The following is a 24352-nucleotide window of genomic DNA, read 5'->3' on the forward strand; positions in this document are numbered from 1 at the left end:
GGACAAGTATGGATGTGCAGCCGTTCTTTCACATAACAGGAACAAGCAGTCCTGCCTCTTCTGTCAGCCAGGAAGCCCCACAGCACACTCTGCAGAACGATTCCCCCATAAATCTGAGATCCCATCGCCCTTCTTTGTCTTGGGCCTCATCCTGACATTGCTCTGCCACATGCTTTCACCCTAGTCTGTGCTGCAGATCTTCCTATCTTGCTCATTCCACAGCAGCCTGTTCTCACTCTCTTATCTCCTTCAGGGCAGAAACCTCTCTTTGGGAGAGCTGTACTTTATAAAACCTGTTCCTCGAAAGCCAGGCCTTCCTACTCTCCAGCTTCTCTAACTGCCCTGACAGGCTGCTGCTGCTGCTGCTTCCTTCCCACTGCTCTAGTGTACCCTGTGGCCACCAGTGACAGCTATGGTATGCTCACCAGGTACATGACATGTACAGCATCATGCAAAGGAATGTGGTTAACTAGGAGCCCATCTATGCAGAGGGACCATATCACTTCAGGCAGTAAATGAGGTGTTGTTTTTGCAGCCTCTCCTTACTTAAAAGGCTTGCAAGCGTATACAAAACTGGCACACAATGAAGAAAGCTATTTTAAATCTTCTTTGATACATTAGTTTGCTGTGTAGATACAGGGAAAGGTGAGAGAGCGAGAGAGAGAGCGCGATATCTGGTTTTCAACATTGCAATATACTGGTATATCACAATGTCTGAAATAAGGGTATGACTTCATGGGTTTTCCCCCACATTGTGTTTTTTGCACAGCACACACACATACCATGACTCACAGTATATATTGCCAGGTTAAAAATTATGTAACTAATATCACAATATGGACTTGAAATCAGTTTTGGATGATATGCCACCCAGCCCTATACCTCATTCAAGAGTGGCTTCACAGCCGGCATATTGGTAGACATTAGGGGCAGCTGCTGCTTGGGGCAGGTGCTGGAGGGGCAGATCAGGATGTGGAGAAGGTCTAGGAAAGCAAGCGATTTAGCACCTCTGCAGGGTCTTGTGTCTTCCCTCCCACCCAGGCAGGCACTGAGATGGCACCATCAAGGAGTCTGAGTGTTTACTTAGCGGGTAATTTTAAAAAAAGAACAAGAATGCTGGGCGGGGTCAGTTTAGGGTGGAAGAGCTGCAGAGGAGGACACTATCTCCTTTCGCAGGGCTGGCTCCACGAGGCATCTGGTTCAGTAGTTAGCAAGGCTTCAGTTGGCTTCCTTGGCCTTCGTCTCCATCTTTAGATCACGTTGCCACTCAGCAGTGGGCTGCTTTCCCCACTGGCCCCCTGCCCAAAAGCCTGGCGTAGGAAGAGGCGTACAGTGGTACGGTCAGGTAACCAGCTGCTGGGAGAGGTGCTGGCTGATGTCGCAGCACGGAGGGGTGTGTATTTCATATGCCTGTAGTGGAAGAAAACGGTGACAGTAAAATATTTAGTGAGCCACAGTTTTCTAGCTTGGTTTGTTCAGTGTTTCGAACAAAAATAATAAGGCTTTTAAGGCTTCTTCGTTCAGCAAAGCAGGTGGATTTTGGCCACGTAGGCTTGATCTACATGCCATCCTTGTCTCTGCTCAGAAGACTTTGGGCAATGGAGAGCTCCATGCTACTGAGTTGGCCATTCAAAGTGGTTAGTTTGAGGTTGGGATAGATTGCCAAGGATGGAGGAGATGGAAGACAAAGTACTGCGGGGAGCAATGACAGGTGAACTGTGGTAGAAATGGTTTGTGTGCAGAGGAAAGAAGAAAACTGACTTAGTTGAAGCCTTGGAGATTAGACTGACTATCTGCCCACAAGCTTTGAATGCAATGAACGTTCACTTTGGGGAGCTTTCCCATTCCCCTGGCATGCTTTGCTATTTGCTAGAGCAGAATGGTTTACAAGTTCTACAACCAACAGGGCTACTTTGGCTGGGTTTGGTCAACTTGCCTCGCCTTTGCACTGTAGTTTCCCCAAATATGAGGTGGAAGAAGTCGTGTTAAAGAGGCATCTTGCCTGGAAAAGCTCATGTGTTGCATGGAGGCTCTGGCACTTCCAGTTAGAGGAGCAGGAATGGCCATGTTGGGCTCCAGCTCCTATCAGCCTCCATCAAGCACGGCCAGTGGTCAAAGGTGACTGGAGTCATAGTCCAGCAACAATCCGGAACGTCACAGATCTCCCACCCCTGAGTCAAAAGCACAGGAAGCAAGGCTGGGGAAATCTTCTGCCTGCAATCTTGAAGGGCTACTGGCCATCACTGTTGGCCTAGATTGGACTACAATTCCCATCATCCCTGCTAGTTAGGGATGATGGGAGTTGTAGCCCAAAAACAGCTGGAGACCCAAGTTTGGGAAATTCTGGCCTAGGTGGACTCGTGGGCTAGTTCAATATAAGTCAGCTGTAAATGTTCGAGAGACCAGCCACCTCCCTGCGTTAGGTCCCACCCAAATGCCATAAGGCAGACACAGCCAATATAGTGGCTTCCATATGTAGTTGGACTACAACTCCCATTGCCCCTGACTAGCTGAGGATGCTGGGTGGAGTGCAAGAACATCTGAAGGGCACCACCTTGGCTAGCCCCCCTGCAGGAAGGATTTGATTGCTGTTAGGGGGCCGCCAGATTTACAGGCCTCCCAGCTAGAGAGATGTGCTTATTAGGGCAGGCCTTGGCAAAATGCCTCCGTTCTCTGCGGAGAGGCTTTAACCAGCCCTACCACATTCCACTAGCTTCTGGACCGACACACTTTCTTGTTCCTCAACTGACTACAGGCTCCCATGCGGCTCAACAAAGGCTCACCTGTAGGTATAGGCAACAGCCCCTAAGGCAGCAGCGACCAGCACCACTCCAACAACTAGTGCAATTTGGGCTGAGCCTGAAGTTCTTGCGGCTGGAGAAGATAAGAGAAATTAATGTCTGCCCATTCAGCGAGAGAATGGGGAACATGGATCAACCCTCAGGCTAGTCTCAGAAGGCATCTCTGCAGCTGCTCTGATAATGCATGCCATCAAAGAGCACGAAACACAGGGAGGCCACCCTCCTCCCCCTGGCCCATCCTTGGCCTTCCAGGGTGCTGAGAGCAAGGATAGGCACACCATCGCTGATACTACAGGGAGAAACTGATGGGAGAGTTGTCTTCCCCTGCAAACCCCCAAGAAGTCCTTCTAAGCGTCAGGAGCAGAAAGAGCTCTTTGCCTCCCTGAGGTTTGGTCCTTACCCTGGATGCTGACTTGGGTGCTGGCCACAGCCAGGCTGTTGGCATCAGCCAGGGAGATGTTGACGCAGTAGATGCCAGACTGGTTGAAGGCCTGGCGCAGAACCAGCTGGCAGTCGGGGCTGGGCTGGGCCGGGATGCACACAGTCTCCTGGGCTGTCAAGCAATCGGGGTCCGAGATGGTTGTGCAGACTTGCTCAGGGAGGCTGCAAGCAGGACAAGGCTATTCTGTTCAGGTGTTGGGAGCCAGTCCTCTCTCTCCCTCCCATGACCACAGCATTCTCCAGGTCACGGCTCTCCCTTTCTAGTATCGATGCAGCTTCATTGTGGCTCCCCTCCCTCTCCCAGCTTCCCAAGGGACTGTCAAGTGTGTTCCAACGTGTCACACACACGAACAGCACACGCGCACGCTGCTCAGAGCTCCTTTGGCCCTGTTCCTAACTTCCTTTCATTCTCCACTAGTCCAGGGCTCCCTCCCAATGCCATTTCAATTGCGCGTTCACAGTGATGCACGCATGTGACGGTGTTGGGGTAGTTTGACATGCTCCTGCTTTCAACACTACAAAAACCTGGGGGTTAGACATGCTGCTTTGCTTCCAAGTGGTCCGTGCCCCTTAACGTCCTGCAGAGATGCTGTAACACTTCATACCACAAATGCTCTGGCATTTTCCTTACACTTTTCCTGTGCCATAGCATGGGACCCTCCCTCCAGGCAGCACTTTACAACATCACTGGGGAAGCATCACCAAACAACTAATAAAGTGAAATGGTCTGTGGGGCAGTCTGGTATAAATTCACCGTTCATGCACTATTATTGCATCAATGACATTTTGCAGAATAACTGCCCCCCCAACACCTATCTTGAAACAGCCCAACTCTACTTGCCCAGTGCTTCAGCCCATCATTTTTCAGCGGGAAAATGGAAGACCTTGGAGCCAGACCAAAAGAGGCTACTCCTACTTATGCAACCTACCTTCCTTGGCACGTCACGGTGAGGTCTACCGTGTTCTCAGCAACGGCTGACACCAGTGGCACCACCTCCACAATTTCAACACCTTCAATGCCCTCTGCAACAAAGGAGAACAAGGATGGGGCTCTTTCTTGTTCTCCCTCTCGCCCTCCTTTCATTCCCTAGTTCTGACGGGGGTCCACCCCCAACTCTGCTTGCAGAGAATCAACACTGGAAGCAAGGGAAGTTTGGGAGATCTTTTGAAGGTGAGTTGAAAACTTGGGACGCCCAACAGGAGAGGCACCAAACTCAGCTGCACAGGGGAGATGGATCTGCCTACCAGCAGAGTTGGGTACATTTTGAGATTATTAGTTTTTAGAACCAGAATGGAAATTATTTACACCCAGCGTCACATCTTCGTTCTTGCATCTAGCCACAAAGATTGCCACTTGGATCAGCCTCCATCCTCTTCTGGTGAGCTCAATGCTCTGTCACACTCCTTTGGCGGCTGTGAGGCTGAAGGTCTTGGTACTTGCAAATTGGTCTTAATTTGGAAACTAGAAGCCTCTTCATTTAAATTAGGGGTGAGTAATCCCAAGTATTTTTGGAATCACAGCTCCCATCCGCAGGGTCAATGGCCGCAGATTATGAGAGCTGTAGTTCAACAATATCTGGAAGGGTAGAGGTTTCTGATTCCTGTTTTAGACTCCACTGAGCACCACCTCCTTCCCTTAATATTGCCCAATGTGAGCAGAGTTTAGTGGTCATCCTTGCGCACATCTCTCTCTCACACACACACACCGTCCCCAGGACTCACGGACAATGTCCAGGTTAGTTTCGAAGGTCCCATAGCGGTAGAGGAGGCAGCCAGCAGGCGCCTGGCGTTTCACCAAGACCTGGACCACTTCAGTCGCCACCGTTCCAGCGTCTGGGACGACGGACACAGTCAGGTCAATGGTTGCTGCGTCTTCAGCGGCATCTGTTGAGGGAACAAGGCCAAAGGAATAATAATGCCTCCTTTCCCTCCCCCACCCCAAAAGCCTCGTGCTGCATGCATCTCAAAAGCAGGTATCGGAGGAAGATAATAGCTGCATGCAGTGGCTGAGCAATCTGGGTTTGTGGTCTTAAAAGACACAAAGTGGCTCTTCCTCTCTATTGAGAGGATCTGAGAAGGCTGCAAGGACGTTTGCAGGTTGTGCTGGGTAGGACGGACGAGCGGGTTCAAGGAGGACAATCTGCAAGGGAAGCTGGGCGCAGGATGAGCAACAGGAACACGAGAGCTGATCAGAATGGCAGGTGAGGCGTCCATGGGGAGAGGAGTACCACCCTCTCGAATGCTCGGTCCGAAATCGCAACTCTGCAAGGAGCTGAATCGGATGGGGGAAGTTTTGCAGGTGCTCCAGTGTATCCACATCTTGAACAGAAAGGCTGGACTTCACCATCACGCACCTTCACGCGAATGACCTCAAATTGCTGCCTTCGCTGCCCATCTCCCATCCCTGAGCCCCTGCCTTCAGCAAGGTCAACACAGCAAGCTATTCTCCGTTTGAGGAAAAGGGTAAAGACAGCCATGGTGTATAAGCATGGCTGGGTGTTTCGGGGCCCCGTGCTGAATCTCAAGCAAGGCAAGGAATCTCCTGTCGGCTAGACCTACCTGCCGCTGATGGAGAGAGCGGGGTGTCGGCCACGCTAGGGAGTGTTGTTGACGCCCCAGGAAGCTCAGCTGTAGATGCTGCTGGAGACAAAACCGCGGGTGCCAGAGTGCCTGGGTCACCTTCAGGCGCCACTGCAGAGGGAGAATCGGGCGCCACAGTGCCTGGCAGAGATGCAGCCACCACGGTGGACACAGATGCAGAAGCCGTGGTGGCTGGGAGGGATGCTGCCGCTGCCGCTGCAACAGTTGCAGGGTCCGCAGTGCCTGTAACGTCTTCAGCTGGGGCGACGGAGGCATCGTTCACAGGCTCCACGGACGCTACAGCTAAATCTGCCCCTTCGGGCACAGCACTGACTACTGTGGCAGTGCCTACAGTAGCTGCAGTAGCTGCAGTGGCCACAGCACTAGTCTCGGGTTGCTGCTGAGTCGTCCCGGAGGCTGGGGCTGCACATGAGGAGAGAATGAGACGTAATACAGAAAATGTTCTAAGCATGCAGTTTTGCAAGAGTGTAGACCAGGGATCAGCAACCTTTTTCAGCTGTGGGCTGGTCTACCGTCCCTCAGACCATGTGGTGGGCCAGACTATATATTGGGGGGGGGGTGAACAAATTCCTATGCCCCACAAATAACCCGGAGATGCATTTTAAATAAAAGCACACATTCTACTCATGTAAAAACACCAGGCAGGCCCCACAAATAACCCAGAGATGCATTTGAAATAAAAGGACACATTCTACTCATGTAAAAACACACTGATTCCTGGCTGGATTGAGAAGATGATTGGGCCACAATCCGGCCCACAGGCTTTAGGTTGCCTACCCCTGGTGTAAACAAACTGCTTTCAGTAGCCGGTTCAAACAAAGACCACATGGGTTGGCAACAGGTTTAACAACACTTTTATGCGGCTATCTGAGGCCATGGGATAGCTCAGAAAATATGCCAGATCAAGGAAATGTAAACCTTGCTGCTCTCTTGTGCAAAGAACACCCCTTTAGCCTTGGTATACGCTGGCCATTGATGGACAGGCCAGCTGCTCTGAGCATCTGGGATGTGAGTAACACCCATCTGTCAGATTGAGGTCTAGGGATGGTTTTGTCTGGGAGCTTTTGCACGCCTGGGGCAAGAGCGGAAGCAGTTTCTGGGGTTCAAGACGTGGAATGAATACACTGGGTCTATCTCGAAGCACCCCGACTCCTGCTGTGGAAAGGCATACTCTTCATATATTGTGAACCATTTAGATCAGGCTTCCTCAACCTCGGCCCGCCAGGTGTTTTGAGACTACAATTCCCATCATCCCTGACCACTGGTCCTGCTAGCTAGGGATCATGGGAGTTGTAGGCCAAAAAAACATCTGGAGGGCCGAGGTTGAGGAAGCCTGATTTAGATATTACCACCCTAGAATTAGTCAAAGTGAAAGGCAAGTAATCCTAAGTGTGAAAGTTGTGGACTCAGCACGACAGTGATGTAGGTGGAAGACCTGCCTTGACTCTTAAGACAGGAATATGCAATGTCCTGGTGAGGATTTGCCGGCCAGGACTGGGGAATCTGTGTCCTTCAGAGGTTGTTGGAATCCAAAGCTTTAGCAATCATGGCCAATTGTCATGGGTGATGGGATCCGTAGTCCAACAAGATTTGGAGGGCCAGAGGTAAACCTCCCCTCCTTCAGGGCAAATCTAGGCATTGACTACTAAGCCTACTGAGTGTCACTGTCACCCAACATGAACTGAGAATGAGCCCCAGAACATACCCTGTGAAGATTAATAATGTCTCTTTCAGGGACAGCTCTCCATCATTACTGACCCTCTGGTAACCTTCAGAGGCCCCTACATTCCTCAGAACACAGGGTGAAAGCCTCTGTGTTACACAGCCTCTGAATACACTGCCGTGCCCCTCTAGTTCTTGTAGAGAACTAGTCCTTCCCACCCACAAAAAAACTGCAAATCTTTGAAAGCAAAATAAATCGCACCAGGCACTCAAAAGATACATATCCAGATTTGTTTTTGAGATGCACAGTTTGCTCTCAGCACAGAGTCTGAGTTGGCTTATTTGTACGCAAGTGGAGCTCACCTGCGTTGCTTACTAGACGGGTTACAAGACCATATAACACCGGTCCTGAAAGACCTACATTGGCTCCCAGTACGTATCCGAGCACAATTCAAAGTGTTGGTGCTGACCTTTAAAGCCCTAAATGGCCTCGGCCCAGTATACCTGAAGGAGTGTCTCCACCCCCATCGTTCAGCCCGGACACTGGGGTCCAGCTCTGAGGGCCTTCTGGCGGTTCCCTCACTGTGAGAAGGGAGGTTGAAGGGAACCAGGCAGAGGGTCTTCTAGGTGGTGGCACCTGCCCTGTGGAATGCCCTCCCACCAGGTGTTGAGGAAATAAACAACTATCTGACTTTTAGTCTGAAGACTGCCCTGTTTAAGGAAGTTTTTAATGTTTGATGTTGTATCGTGTTTTTAATATTCTGTTGGGATCCACCCAGGATGGCTGGGGAGGCCCGGCCAGAGGGGCAGGGTATAAATAATAAATTATTATTGTTATACAATGGTACCTCGGGCTAAGTACTTAATTCGTTCCGGAGGTCCGTTCTTAACCTGAAACTGTTCTTAACCTGAAGCACCACTTTAGCTAATGGGGCCTCCCGCTGCTGCCGCGCTGAAAGAGCACGATTTCTGTTCTCATCCTGAAGCAAAGTACTTAACCTGAGGTACTATTCTGGGTTAGCGGAGTCTGTAACCCGAAGCAAATGTAACCTGAAGTGTATGTAACCCGAGGTACCACTGTAGTTAGTAAAGGAGAAGCACCAGTACTTACCTGAGGTTGGGACACCTGCGGATCCTGACCCGGTTATGCTGCTGACAGTGGGCAAGACCGCGGTGCCTTGGGCCGTCGTGCCACTCGGCACCGTGGTACCACTCGGGTCTGCCGTGGGGGCGACGGACGGCTCCTCCGTGGTGCTGCTTCCGCAATCGGCCAAGGGGATGGCGGCCTGGAGGATGACGCGAGGGCTGAAGGTGCCGGCGGCAAGGTAGGTGTGGGTCACCATGGCAGCCCGGGATATCAGAGTCCCGCTCTGGTCGCCGAAATCCCAGGAATAGGAGATGTCGGCGTCGCGCAGGTATTGGCTGGGGTCGTGGAGGCGCACGCCAAATGCGATGGCCCGGTTGCGCACAAAGCGCCCATCGGTCTCGTCGACATCTAGCACTTGTGCAATGTCCACGTTGAACGGGATCTGGTCTGGGAAGCAGAGCAGAGAGTCAGCTACGGGCATGGAAGTAAGGCAAGAGAGGGCAGCAGGTGGAGAACTAACAACGTCTGACCCCCCCACCTATCACACTTGGTCTGCTCCGTGCTTGCTTAACCAGCCTCTCCTGCTGGTCCTCAGTGGCTCCTAGCTATCAACCTGCCCTACAGCCAGTGTTTCCATCACGAGAGCAACTCAGCCCTCCTAGTTTTTGAGATGCACCCATTAGCTACTGTTTTAGATGGGTTTGTAGGGAGGTAAAGGTAAAGGGACCCCTGACCATTAGGTCCAGTCATGGCCGACTCTGGGGTTCTGGTGCTCATCTCGCTTTATTGGCTGAGGGAGCCGGCGTACAGATTCCGGGTCATGTGGCCAGCATGACTAAGCTGCTTCTGGCGAACCAGAGCAGCGCATGGAAATGCCGTTTACCTTCCCGCCAGAGCGGTACCTATTTATCTACTTGCACTTTGACGTGCTTTTGAACTGCTAGGTTGGCAGGAGCATGGATCGAGCAACGGGAGCTCACCCCGTCACAGGGATTCAAACCGCCGACATTCTGATCGGCAAGTCCTAGGCTCTGTGGTTTAACCCACAGCGCCACCCGCATCCCTTGTAGGGAGGTAAGATTTGCCAATTATTTTTTTATTGATTTTCTGCAACTTTCTGCCCCACCCCCCAATATTTCTTCTTTTTCCTCCCTCTCTTGCTGCTCCAAGTATCTTACCCACCTTTCATTTCAAAATTCACTACAGTGGTACATTGGGTTAAGTACTTAATTTGTTCCGGAGGTCCGTTCTTAACCTGAAACTGTTCTCAACGTGAAGCACCACTTTAGCTAATGGGGCCTCCTGCTGCTGCCACGCCGCTGGAGCACGATTTCTGTTCTCATCCTGAAGCATCCTGTTCTCATTCTTAACGCAAGGTACTATTTCTGGGTTAGCGGAGTCTGTAACCTGAAGCGTATGTAACCTGAGGTACCACTGTAATCTGTTCTCCCCACACATAAACTGTACAAGTTCCAATTTCTGCTATGATTCTTGTCCCTTGTTATAACCTATCCACAAAATATTTGAGTACAGCAAATCCTCTGAACTGTCTATAATCATCATTAATCCATTTTAAAACCATTTCCCTTCGATACCTCTGGGGCAACACTCTACCTGAAAAAAACACACAGATCTCCCTTTTTTTTTTTTTTACTGTTATCTCTCCTGGGGGAGGAAAGATTTGTTGGAGTCCAGGGGTTGAGCTTGTGAACTGCATTAAGGGCCGCTTACTTTCCTGCTGCCTCCATGATTCAAACACTGCTTCCCCAGCCACAGCAAAAGAGCCCGCTCACCCAGACCTACCGGTGATGCTGAACTCTGAAGAGGTGCTACCGATAGGGATGAATTTCTCACGTCCCCGGTAGTGATAGACTTCCACTTCCATGGTGTAGGAGCCCAGGGGTACATCGGCTGTCTCAACAGTCAGCAGGGACGAGGGGCCATCTACCACCTGCCAATACCGCCCTGCAACCAACAGGGTAGTGATATACTAGCAAAGTCACACACAAAAATGTCACCAAAGGCAACCGCTCCACAATAAGGAGCATAAACAAGAAAACAAATAAATTGCAGAAGTTGTCTTTTCCTTTACGGTCACTCTTGTAGTTTGTAGAAGCAGCATCGACTCTCGAGTCAGCACTAAGTAAAGGTAAAGGGACCCCTGACCTTTAGGTCCAGTCGTAACCAACTCTGGGGTTGCGGCGCTCATCTCACTTTATTGGCCGAGGGAGCTGGCGTACAGCTTCCGGGTCTTGTGGCCAGGATGACTAAGCTACTTCTGGTGAACCAGAGCAGTGCACGGAAACGCAATTTACCTTCCAGCCAGAGCGGTACCTATTTATCTACTTGCACTTTGATGTGCTTTCGAACTGCTAGGTGGGCAGGAGCTGGGACCGAACAACGGGAGCTCATCCCGTTGCGGGGATTCGAACCGCCGAACCTCTAATCGGCAAGCCCTAGGCTTCGTGGTTTAACCCACAGCGCCACCCGCGCCCCTTTGAGTCAACACTGTTCCGGTGCAATTAGCATTTCTTCTCACCCAGGGGCTTAATCATTGAGTTGTACAGTGAAGTCTAAGCAGTATACAATCAGAAAAGTGGGGGAATCTGTCCATATACGCAAATTTCCCAAGGGAAGAACGGAAAAAGGCTCTCCAGCCTTCTGTCTGTTAGCCTTCCTATAGGAAAGGGAACACGATTATAATGGGCAAAGGGGTGCAGGATGCGACGACCCCACAAGGGAGGCGGCTGCAATGAGGAAATTTGTCCCGGTGCTGTTTGAAATGCAGTGATGCTGAACCCTGCAGTATTTTAAGTTCTGACGACCCAGACAGTCACCTATCGAAAGACTCTCCAACTTGCACTGAAAGAGGGGCCATAGCACAGATGGGGCCCAATGGACAGCGTGGACAATGGTGAGAGGTGATGGAAGTTGCAGTTCCAGCAACGTCTGCAGGGCACCATGTTCGCTATCCCTGCACTAAGAGATGGCCCTGGGACTTCCGTGTGTGAGGAAGCCATCCCTTATCAGCCAGGAAGCAGACGCTTACCCCACGCCTGCCAGACGTAGACGAACTTCCCACGCTTGCGGCGGTCGCTCTGGGAGAAGGGCTGCCCGTCAGGGAAGAAGCAGTCCGAGTTGTCAGTCTCCTGATTGGGGAAAACAGGTTCTCCTTGCGTCACACGGGTACCTGCAAGGCAAGGATAGGAAAGAAGACCTTGGGGCCCTGGGTGCAGGAGCACCCACAAAATTCCCCATAAAGGGGCTGGGCACCCACAAATTTTGGTACACACTGCCTCGACCCAGCAAAATAAATCGCACCAGGCACTCAAAAGATACATATCCAGATTTGTTTTTGAGATGCAGTTTGCTCTCAGTGAAGAGTCTGAGTTGGTTTATTTGTAGGGGAGCTCACCTGCATTGTTTACTAGACGGGTTACAAGACCGTATAACACTAGTCCTGAAAGACCTACATTGGCTCCCAGTACGTTTCCAAGCACAATTCAAAGTGTTGGTGCTGACCTTGAAAGCCCTAAACGGCCTCGGCCCAGTATACCTGAAGGAGTGTCTCCACCCCCATCGTTCAGCCCGGACACTGAGGTTCAGCTCTGAGGGCCTTCTGGTGGTTCCCTCACCGTGAGAAGTGAAGTTACAGGGAACCAGGCAGAGGGCCTTCTCGGTAGTGGCGCCCGCCCTGTGGAATGCCCTCCCATCAGATGCCAAGGAAATAAACAACTATCTGACTTGTAGAAGACATCTGAAGGCAGCCCTGTTATGAAAGTTTTTCATGTTTGATGTTTTATCGTGTTTTTAATATTCTGTTGGGAGCCGCCCAGAGTGGCTCTGCAATCTTCGCAGAGCTCTGGCCCAATGGTTGCTAGTGGCTTGAATTAATTAATTTTTATAATGAATGATTTTAGAATGTTGTTTATGTTGTACTTTTGTACTGTTTTATTGTTGTTAGCCGCCCTGAGCCCGGCTTCGGCTGGGGAGGGCGGGATATAAATAAAATTTATTATTATTATTATTATTATTATTATTATTATTATTATTATTATTATTATATATATATAATGGCACCCACAGTCCCGGGCGCCCACGGTTGTGGGGCCAAGCCAGAACTCCTGAAAGGAAAGGTGAGAGGGAGGAAGAGAGGCATCGGTGCCTCTGCAGGGACTTCAGCTCACCGTTTATGGTGCAGTTCTGGGTCCACACGATGCTTCCGTCTGGTAGAACCGTCTGGTTGCCAGGGAAGCGCAGGGCAATGCTGAACGTGGCTTTGGCACCTGTTATAGTTGGGGCATCGTTGCTGATGTCAAAGGTCACATCGCCTCCTGGATGGGGGAAGGGAAAAGAAAGGGGTCAGTGTCCCTCAGAACTCTTGGGGTTGAGGCCCAGAAGAAGTCTCAATCTGTAGGGTTTCTTTCTCATGGGCAACTGGAAGGCCTATGTCCTCGGTTCAGAGTTAGTCCTCACCTCTCCAGCAGTTCCTCTGCCTGGCGTCTCCAGGCCTCCACTGTGGGTAAAGTCTAGAGTTCCAAGTCTTGTAGGAAGAGTGCTTCTGGCTCCAGTTTTGTCCCCACCTGTTGCTCCTGTTCCTGACCCCGGCCCCTAAAAGAAAGAGAAGAGCAAAGGATTTGGGGGAAGATATACAACTTCATTTCCAGTTAGCGCATGTCTTGTATTTTCCTGCTGAATGCCTGTAATAGTTCATACTGCCAATGTTCTGAATTTAATGTTTGTCCTGCTTTTATCATGCTATGGTACAAGAGTGCCCCCCCTCCGGATGGCAATTATGCAATAACATGGGGGGAAAACCCCAGTACCCACTGCTTCAGGCAGCTTTGTGCTTAATGGCAGAGCCAGCCCCGATTACCAGCTGAAGATTATTAAAGTCCAGAGTACAACATTACCTAACAACGCCCCCAATTCATTGTTCCAAGCCAGGATTTTATTTTATATTTTTTTTATAATAATTTTTATTGCGTTTTTTCCCAAATTGCAGATAAAACAGAAAAGAGAAAGAACATAGAAAATAGAAAGAAAGAAAAGACAAAAAATCACAACCATTTCAACAACTTATTTCAAATTTCTATCGGACTTCCCCACATCTCCCACATAATGCATTCTTGACAATAAAGTTATCAGCAAATTATAACCTTGTTTCATGTGTTTCTTTGTACTTTCAATTGCAGTTTAAGTTTAAATCTCTTATTTTCCACTTACTCTAAAAATATAACACATTATCATTTTTACCCATTTAAACTTTGATTTTTTCATAAATATTATCCAATTTCATATATACTCCACTTTCGTTGCTGGGGCTAACATTCCAAGTCATGCGGCATCTTAAGATTCATATAACTTATAATACTTTTGCAGATAGTCCTTAAATTTTTTCCAATCCTCCTCCATTACTTCTTCTCCCAAATCTCGGATCCTTGCAGTCATCTCGGCTAGTTCCATGTAGTTCATCAATTGCGTCTGCCAGTCCTCCAGTGTGGGCAAATCTTGAGTCTTCCAATGCTTAGCAATAAGGATTCTTGCTGCTGTAGTAGCATACATGAAAAAAGTTCTATCCTTCTTTAACACCTTCTGGCCGACAATGCCCAGAAGGAAGGCCTCTGGTTTCTTGGGGAAGGTGTACTTAAACACCTTTTTTAACTCGTTATAGATCATTTCCCAGAAGGCCTTCAATCTTGGACAAGTCCACCAAAGGTGAAAGAATGTCCCCTCAGCTTCCTTACATTTCCAACATTTATTATCGGACAAATGGTATATCTTAGCCAGCTTGACCGGGGTCATGTACCACCTGTATACCATTTTCATAATATTTTCTTTCAGAGCATTGCATGCAGTAAACTTCATACCGGTGGTCCATAACCTCTCCCAGTCTTCAGACATGATATTATAACCAATGTCCTGAGCCCATTTTATCATAGCTGATTTAACTGTCTCATCCTGAGTGTTCCATTTAAGCAGCAAGTTATACATTCTCGATAATAACTTGGTCTTTGGTTCTAACAACTCTGTCTCAAGTTTCGATTTTTCCACCTGGAATCCTGTTTTTTTGTCTAGCTTAAAGACCTCATTAATTTGGGCATAGTGTAACCAATTTTGCACCTTATCTTTTAGTTTTTCAAAGCTCTGCAACCTCCAATTACCTCCAATGTTTTCTATTATTTCCCAATATTTCGGCCAGCAGGCCTCCATATTGGGTTTTTTCCGAGCCTTGGACTCTATTGGTGAGATCCACCTCGGGCCAAGCCAGGATTTTAGAGCACGTGAAGAATTGCGGCCCAGTCAATCCCAGGTCTTTGACTGCACTGAGGGATGAGTGGGTCTGACTGGATTAATCGCTGAGACCCACAGCATTAAAGCTCGCCCGTCTGTGCTCGCCAGTCTGAAAATCCTCCGGCTTGGGGGTCTTCTCTTTTCCAAGGATCCCAGTATAACAGAAAGGTAGAAAGTCCTCTAAAGGGCTGCTGGCAGCTGTCCTCCTCCTCTCCCAGCATCTTATGGCAGATGCTGAAGAGCAGCAGCATTATTATTATTTATTAAAATTGTATACCACCCTATACCCACAGGTCTCATGGCGGTTAACAGGATAAAATCTCAATCACAAAATACTTAATCAAAACAAAAACAATCCAATTAACCTCCCCCCCAAACATTTTAAAGGGCATTGGATGCCAATATTTAAACATCCTTAAAATATCAAAGACTCCCCTTCTTCCCTTTCCATGGTTCATTTTGCATATCATAAATCCCTGCATAGTTTACATAAATTAAACCATTCAGTATTCCATTACTACATCCATCAAAACTTATTTACACTGTTGAATTTGTCTTAATGCCACCAACGTTTTCAAGTATACACAGTTTCCCCTCCATATGTTCAATAAACATTTTCCAGTCTTCTCTAAATGTATGTTCTTCTTCTTCTCTTATTCTTTGTTGTTGTTGTTGTTTAGTCGTGTCCGACTCTTCATGACCCCATGGACCAGAGCACGCCAGGCACTCCTGTCTTCTACTGCCTCCCGCAGTTTGGTCAGACTCATGTTTGTAGCTTCGAGAACACTGTCCAACCATCTCGTCCTCTGTCATCCCCTTTTCCTTGTGCCCTCAGTCTTTCCCAACATCAGGGTCTTTCCAGGGAGTCTTCTCTTCTCATGAGGTGGCCAGAGTATTGGAGCTTCAGCTTCAGGATCTGTCCTTCCAGTGAGCACTCAGTGAGCACTCAGGGCTGATTTCTTTAAGAATAGATAGGTTTGGTCTTCTTGCAGTCCATGGAACTCTCAAGAGTCTCCTCTAGCACCATAATTCAAAAGCATCAATTCTTTGGTGATCAGCCTTCTTTATGGTCCAGTTCTCACTTCCATACATCACTACTGGGGAAACCATAGCTTTAACTATATGGATCTTTGTTGGCAAGGTGATATCTCTGCTTTTCTAGTATTCTCTTATTATAGCATGTCATTCTAGTATATGTTAAGTCCGCAAGCTGCGCATATTCCATCAGCATTTCAAGCACACTCACAAAACCCCTGCAAGTTGCAATGGAAGTGCTAGCAGGTGCAAAAGGCAATTGCATTTCCCTCAAGGTAAAATGTTAAAGACTGAGCAGTTCTCTCTACTATGGAAGCTTGGCTGGGGGTGGGGTGGTGGACAGGAAGAGAAGTTTGCATTCTTCACAACCACTAATGGCTGCATGTTCTTTCCACCATAGAGCAAAAATCTGGAAAAGTCCTCAGACACCCTCTTTGCAAATGTCGGCCGCTCTTCCCCTGCCCCCCAGGGGATCCTCATCAGATACACGGATGCTCCCTAACCTCTCAGTACTTCTCGGTCGTCTTTCGGTGACTTAAAATCTAAGCCTTAAACGGTGAGCTTCCACGCTACTTCCATAATCTACACAGCACATAGCAATTCCACGGAATTTTAAAAATTGGGTGATCATACTGGATACCCCTTACTCTTTCAGGTCACTTAATTTATGTGCGCATCTGGGATTCGCTGTACGGCATTCACAGTACAGCAATTACGCCTTTTCCTGCTAACTGTCCATTGGTGCAGTATGGAGATCTGGAGTATGGAGCCTGCTCATTGTTTGTCCAGCCGACCACCCAACCAAGCCTGCTCTGGGGTGTTCCATTCCATAACTGAACTTGATTCCCTCCCCTCTAGAGGCAATTTTTATCAATTTCCCCCCCCTCAAGCCTGTGGGTACTTCTCTCTTGTGGATAGATGCTGCCATTTTGGTGCCATGAGAACTGGCACTCACCTCTGAACGCTGGAATTAGATGGAATATTGGCGACAAAATAATACTACAGCTTCACAGAAAAAGGTGCTGGCTAAATGATATACAGGTGATCCTTAAGGCCAAATAAATTGGCTAAGGTGTATAAAGATTATGTCAGGCAAGTGTTGGAAATGTAAACATACTGAAGGGTCTTTTTCCCCATTTGGGATGGACATGTGCAAAAGCTAAGTGGGGGTTGCGAAATGATATATAACGAAATGAAGAAAATGATAAAATTGGCTCCTCCCCACCCCAAAAAACCCTGAAGCTTTCCTTTTAGGGATAATAGGAAGGAATGTCTGAAAGAAGATGATTATTTATGTGCGCAACAACAACCGCCAGAATCCTATTTGCACAGAAATGGAAGGAAGGAGAAGTTCCAACCAATGAAGAATGGATCTTAAAGCTAAAGGACTACACGGAAACGGTAAAATCGACAGCGAGATCAAAACGATGAACTTTTTATGGAAGAGGGGAGACCCGTTTTGGACTATCTGAGGAAGTATTACATCCAATGAAGTCGTGACTGATCAGGATTCGAACTCTAAGCAGCGGAAGGGAAAATACAGCAATTGCAACAGAGGAAATAAGTACAAGATCTAAATATGTTACACAATGAAAAGGGTGGGAACCAAAACATCATGGGGGTAAAGGGTGGGAAGTCTAAACTGTTCAGGGAAATTTGTATTGAAGTTGATTTCTTAAAATTCAGTTCAATATTTAAAAAAGGTAAGCGTGGCATTTCTCAGTCCAGCCGCTCTGTGATATTTTCAAATCTCTCAGCTGCTAATGCATCTGGACAACACAGCTTGCTACCCCTTCCCAAATCTAAATGGATATTCATCTTTACAGTGTACCTCAGGTTAAGTACTTAATTCGTTCCAGAGGTCCGTTCTTAACCTGAAACTGTTCTTAACCTGAAGCACCACTTTAGCTAATGGGGCCTCCCGCTGCTGGAGCACGATTTCTGTTCTCATCCTGAAGCAAAGTTCTTAACCTGAAGCACTATTTCTGGGTTAGCGGAGTCTGTGACCTGAAGTGTATGTAACCTGAAGCGTACGTAACCTGAGGTACCACTGTACTTTCTGCCAGGCCCCGGGAGCAAACGACAACCTCCCCACATTATGCAAGCAAACCACTCTTTGCCAGCTTTGTTTTATGTGTGAGCTTCCGGCGGGAGGTTGCCGATCCAGACTCTTGTAGCCTGTGCCTTGTCGACCCATCGTTCAGCTACAGCGCCCTGCCCTCAGCTGAGAGTCACATGAAAGAGCTTGGGCACAGCCTGCCAGGCCCCATGTGATGGGAGCCCCACGGCACTGTGAGGGCTGAGCCATCACATGCCGCCTGCACCCGCAGCAGAGGAGTAAAGTCTTGGGCTCCTTGCCATGAAAAGAGATGGAGGGGGAGAGAGTTCTGCAAAGGGCGGCGAGCTGGAAGGAGAATTCACTCCTTGAAACACAACTGGATGCAGATGCAATCAGAGAGGAGGGTGCGTCTGGCATCTCATGCACATGACTTCCCCGAGGATCTTGGGAACCGTAGTTTACCCCTCGGAGAGCTACAATTCCCGGCGCCGTTAACAAATGATGGTTCCCAAGATCTTAAGTTAGAAAATAGTGGTTGGATTATACGATACGATATCTTTATTGTCATTGTCCCATGCAGAACAATGAAATTGAAAAACTACATAAAACATTCAAAAACCCCTAAAAACTCTGAAACCCCATTTTAAAATACACTATACTATAGAGACCCCTTATGCTGCGTTTAGAACCAGAATTGCATTTGCGTAGAAACTGTTTCTCCTGGCCTTTATAACCCTATAACTTCTTCCAGAAGGCAGAAGCTGAAAGAGATCATTTCTGGGGTGCGCACTATCCTGTGCTATCTTTGCCGCTTTCTTATGGCACCTGACAGCATAGATTTGATCTAAGGTGGGAAGAGTGCACCCAGTTATTCTCTCTGCTAGCCACCCCATCTGGCCCCATAGCCTTCCTCGTGTTTACCTCCTTTAATATTTGCCTCACTTCTCCCTCTTCCACCCTGGCAGCATTACCTTTGGGAAGTGACGCCAATAGCTCTGGCATCCTTGTTGGAGTCACTGTCATTCCGGATAGTCTTGGGTTTTAAGTTACACAGCCTGCTCTTCCCTTGTTGAAACTTTTGTTTCCAGTCTCCAAGTGGAGAAGGAATTGGGGAGAAAAACTTGCTGCCAAAAAACCCCCCATTCAAATACAGCCTAGAAATATTTCAAGCTGTCCAATGAGTAGATCAGCCTCCCGGGCCATCTAGGCTCCATGCTAACTACACTGGTTGGCAGCTTATTCCCCGAGCTTCATGCAGGAGTCTTCCCCGGTCCTACCTGAAGATTTTGGGACATGAACCCAGGAGCTTTTGCATGGGATGAACTCTCTCTCCTCCTCGTCGGAGCCACATCCAGTGAATGCCAGGCCGCCCCGATTCTGGGCTTAGCCTTATGGTCTAAGGACCCTCGTACCTACGGGACCGCCTCTCCCGGTATGAACCTTAAGGTCCATAAATAGCAACACCCTAGAGGTCCCGGGCCCTAAGGAAGCTAGATAAGCCTCAACCAGGGCCTTTTTAACACTGGCTCCGGCCTGGTGGAACGCTCTGTCTCATGAGACCAGGGCCCTGCGGGATCTGATTTCTTTCCGCAGGGCTTGTAAGACAGAGTTGTTCTGCCTGGCCTTTGGCTTGGAATCAACTTGGTCCCCTCCCCCTCTTTCCTTTTCCCTTTCTCCTTCTGTGATGGAACTCCTATTTGGGGACTTCCCTGGCTTTTTTCTGGCCCACGTAGGACCAGTCTAGATAGTTGGCCTTGGTGAAGATTTGACGTTTTCATCCCCCAAAAGTTTTTGATTTGAGTTTCTATTGAAATGAGGCTGCATTTTAATGTTGTATTTTAATCTTGTTCTGAAGTTGTATCTTAATTAATTGTTTTATATCTGGTGTTCGCCGCCCTGAGCCCAGTCTTGGCTGAGGAGGGCGGGGTATAAATAAAATTTATTATTATTATTATGGTCCATCTATTCCTTCGTCCAGTTGTCAGTGGTTATGGCAGCCCCTGACCTTTTACAATGCTATATTATTTCCCACTCTGCCAGTGTGTAAACAATAAAAAGACATCTCTCCTTCATAGCTGGAGGCTGGGGTGTAACAATTAAGGCCAATTTGGGCATTCCCAACTACTTTTCTTCTGAGACTTCCAACAAAGCATCCTGGAGCAAACTATCTATCCCCTACAACATCAGCTCTCACTTTAGAAAGCGATACTGGAGATAAACCTGGGACAGACCAAAATGGTGTTAGGAGAGAGGGAGCCTTAATCCACAGGATTGTGTCTGTTCACACTCTCCATTTCCTCTAGTTTTCTATAAGCAGAAAAACCAGCAAGGACAGGTGCAACAGCCTAGGATTAGCATGACATAAGCGGCTGCACTGGTGCACAATCGGGATCCTGTGGCTCAACTGCGCATCATGCGCACAGCCTGCGCTTAACCGTTCTGATGCGGATGGCACTTATTTTATCGCACACGGTCGCACTAAACTGACCGGAGATTGCGATTTTGTACCGGCGCAACGTGCTGTGTTGCAAAAATGGATGTGTGTGTGTACGAGAGAGAGAGAGAGAGAGAAGAACCTTTGAGATCTTTAATCTGGCCGAAAAATGTACGGCCATGCCCAGTGACTGGGAGTTTCAAGCCGGCCGTATTTCGCCTACAAAGACTTCTCCCTCCTTAATGCAATTAGACCAGCTCCTAATGCGATCTGACTTCCAGCGCAGAGAGTCTCCATCGTTAAGTCTTCTCTGCGTATAAAGCACAAATACACATTCCACATCCCAGACAGCCAGCAGCACCACAAGAGGATTAGAGGGGCGCGGGGTGGGTCTGGATCGCCCCGGCACAAATCCAGATCACCACGAGGTTTGGCTTTACGGCTGTGTGTGCGTGTGTGTGTGCATATTCCTGCCTCTGCCGTAACCCATTAAGTCAATGAATACATTTAATGCCATTTCATAAGGCAGAGTGGTATCACTATGTTTCCTCTACACACATTGGGATTGGTGGGGGCCAAAACAGCCCCCCAGAGTAGGGCTAATCCTCACGTGCCACCCGATTATGCCAGAAACAAGCCAACATTCAAAACTAGAGCCACACAAATTCAAAAGGCTTTTCTTTTTCAGGTCTGCATTCTTTTCTGCCATGGTTACCCTGAGAATTAATTCTGTATTCCAGGTTAGAGGTGCTTGCTAGAGCCCAGATTTGGATCACACATGCTCTGTAAATCAATCTATCTATCTATCTATCTATCTATCTATCTATCTATCTATATTAGTGATGTATGGAAGTGAGAGCTGGACCATAAAGAAGGCTGATCGCCGAAGAATTGATGCTTTTGAATTCTGGTGCTGAAGGAGACTCTTGAGAGTCCCATGGATTGCAAGAAGATCAAACCCATCCATTCTGAAGGAAATCAGCCCTGAGTGCTCACTGGAAGGACAGATCCTGAAGCTGAGGCTCCAAGACTTTGGCCACCTCATGAGAAGAGAAGACTCCCTGGAAAAGACCCTGATGTTAGGAAAGATTGAGGGCACAAGGAGAAGGGGAGGACAGAGGACGAGATGGTTGGACAGTGTTCTCGAAGCTAACAGCATGAGTTTGACCAAACTGCAGGAGGCAGTGGAAGACAGGAGTGCCTGGCGTGCTCTGGTCCATGGGGTCACGAAGAGTCGGACACGACTAAACGACAACAACAACATGTATATATATATTCATGCAGCTGCTACCTGCATGAAAGTTGTTGCATCTAGTTTGGCTTGCAGCTCCAGAAAGTTGTCTTGATCTTGGAGGTAAAATTACGGTAGTTGTTCCTAGGGCAGACCCATAGCACACATTTATAGCACATCCAATACACATGACTTCCCCATCCCAAGGGATCCTGGGAACTGTAGTTCCACCCGCACAGAGTTACAATTCCCAGCACCCTTAGCACATGACTGTTCTCAGGGTTCTTTGCAGGGATGCCATGTGCTTTTAAAGGGGTGTTGAATACACTTTAAATGTGGGGTGCCCAGAATAAATAAATGGTCTATTTCAAAGGGCGAGAGGTTCAGTCGCTCAGCTAAACACCTGACTTTTTGATAAACATTTGTGGGCACTGAAATTGTTTCTGTAAAAGGACCCACAGCTCTGACTCAGTGGAAACTGGCTTTTGAACAAGCTTCTCTCAGAGACTTCCCAATCCAATTTTAAAACGTGCAAAAGACTTTTAGGCTTGCGTTCCTTCAGAGAACCTTGCACAGAAGTAAAATAATGGAGACACACATAAATGCATTGGCATTTATGGCATTTATGGCATTAGAAAGCATATCTGAGTCCCCCTTGCGCTGTTTGAGTCACATTTGAATGCTGTAAGAAGGAATTTGGCATGTAGGCTTTTATTTTGTGTTCGGAGCCGATTTAAAACCAATAATAATAATAATAATAATTTATTATTTGTACCCCGCCCATCTGGCTGGATTTCCCCAGCCACTCTGGGCGGCTTCCATAGAAACCAAAAATACAGTAAAATATCACAGATTAAAAACTTCCCTGAACAGGGGAAGCTTACTTAACCAAGCTTACTTAAGCCTCACAAATGCCCTTTGCTGGGGATCTTTTGCCTAATTTTTCTCCCAGTCTTATTGCAGTGCAGTGGGAATCAAAATACGTGCTTGCATAAAAAATCAACGCAGATGCAAAAGAATAATGATTTGAGGAGCAGGGAAAAGCAGTTGCGACGTGACAGCAAACAGAACACAAAGCAAAACGAACAAGGTATCGAGAGGTGTATAATTCACGTGCTGCAACCGAGTTTCACGCTCCTTTGATCCTTATGCTGTATAGTTTCCTTTGCATATTCTCTCCTATGCTGCTTACGTGTGTTATGATATTATAAACGTTAATCACTCGGCAGGCAGGTTGGGCTACAAAGACGAATCCATCAATTAACAGCTTAGAGCAAAGTGGCTGCTCTGCTTCTTGTGCTTCTACAGGATGAAAATAAGAAATGTAGTCTCTGTAGCCTTGTAATAACACTGTGGGAACAGGCACTGTCCTTCACGCAGATGTGCTCACGGGACACATACCTGGGCTAGAGTTAGGACTCTTCAGTTTCCGGGGTCCAATATTTAACCAGACGGATTCTGCAAAATCAATTCCAGCACTCAAGACCCCCTCCATGTGATGGAGGTCAGTCTAACTGGCGAAACAGGCAGAAGCCAGTAAAATAAATGGTTATCATTCGCCGTATGAGGAAAAACTGGACTGTACTTACTGTGTTGAGCCGTAGCTACGGCCAGAAGGGCCCCAATCGCAACCCACAGGTACCAGGTCCGTGGCATCTTAGCTCTTCGAGTTCTTTGTAGCCTCCTGAGCTTCTAGAGGCGAAGGAGTGCAGTAGAGAGCTGGGGGCATATAAGAAAGGGAGCTCATTTGCATACACCCTCCCCTCCTCTGGGCGCGAAGGGCATCACTTTCTCTCCTCGCCTGCCCCCCTCCCCTTTCTAATAGCGGGGAGCCATGGGATGTGTGTGACCTAAGTCACAAGTTTGCAGGGTGAACACAATGGGCCCCCCTTATGAGATTCCTTTCCTGGAAGTTCAGGGGAGGGGGTGGGCAAGGCTGAAACACTAGGGCTCCTTCAGGAGGGGGCGAGGGATGGAAGTGTAATGAGAGAGAGAAGACAAGAGAGAGTGAAATTGCCAGTTATGCAACTTCATTAAAGGGTACCGGGGGTGAGATTACAGGGCGCCTTCAGCTGCCTGGTGAACCCATTCGCCTCTGGGTCAAGAATAAGCACAATGTTTGGGGTGGGCTCAGAAGACCCAGAGCATGGGTAGGCAAACTAAGGCCCAGGGGCCGGATCCGGCCCAATCACCCTCTCAACCCGGCCCATGGACAGTCCGGGAATCAGCGTGTTTTTACATGAGAAGAATGTCTCCTTTTATTTAAAACAACATCTCTGGGTTATTTGTGGGGCCTGTTTGGTGTTTTTATATGAGTAGAATGTGTGCTTTTATTTAAAATGCATCTCTGGGTTATTTGTGGGGCATAGGAATTTGTTCATTTCCCCCCCGCAAAATATAGTCCGGCCCCCCACAAGGCCTGAGGGACAGTGGACCGGCCCCCTGCTGAAAAAGTTTGCTGACCGCTGGCCCAGAGAAAGAAAAGCATACAAGTGATAACAAGCCATAGTAACAGGATAGCGAGGTGAAATGGACAGAAGGTTGGCTCTGTTTCCTGCTGAGGATAGGAAGGGAGCTTGCAAGGGAGTTCGAACCAGTTGCACATTGACAACTGCCCCCAATTGACAGTACTTGGAATTCCTTGGTGGAAGGGCAGGGTACCAATTTACTATGCAATTCTGTCATGGGAAAGACTTGGTATCTGAAT

The 24352-nt window shown here is 48.2% G+C and overlaps 1 protein-coding gene across 1 annotated transcript; it reads right to left on the reverse strand.

Moving 5' to 3' along the window:
* Positions 1 to 1062: 1062 nt before the first annotated feature.
* PMEL (premelanosome protein) lies at positions 1063 to 23383 on the reverse strand. The gene is made up of 12 exons (XM_082212471.1): positions 23235 to 23383; positions 13069 to 13203; positions 12780 to 12926; positions 11642 to 11782; positions 10396 to 10557; positions 8617 to 9039; positions 5802 to 6245; positions 4965 to 5126; positions 4172 to 4265; positions 3202 to 3404; positions 2784 to 2874; positions 1063 to 1410 (listed from the first exon to the last, which is right to left on the reverse strand). Exons 1-12 carry the CDS (start codon positions 23299 to 23301, stop codon positions 1251 to 1253), a joined length of 2229 nt encoding a protein of 742 aa, XP_082068597.1. The 5' UTR covers positions 23302 to 23383; the 3' UTR covers positions 1063 to 1250.
* Positions 23384 to 24352: the final 969 nt, after the last annotated feature.

The sequence above is a fragment of the Podarcis vaucheri genome, assembly GCF_965113315.1.
Source record: "Podarcis vaucheri genome assembly, chromosome: 2".
In the NCBI taxonomy this organism is placed as follows: domain Eukaryota; kingdom Metazoa; phylum Chordata; class Lepidosauria; order Squamata; family Lacertidae; genus Podarcis; species Podarcis vaucheri.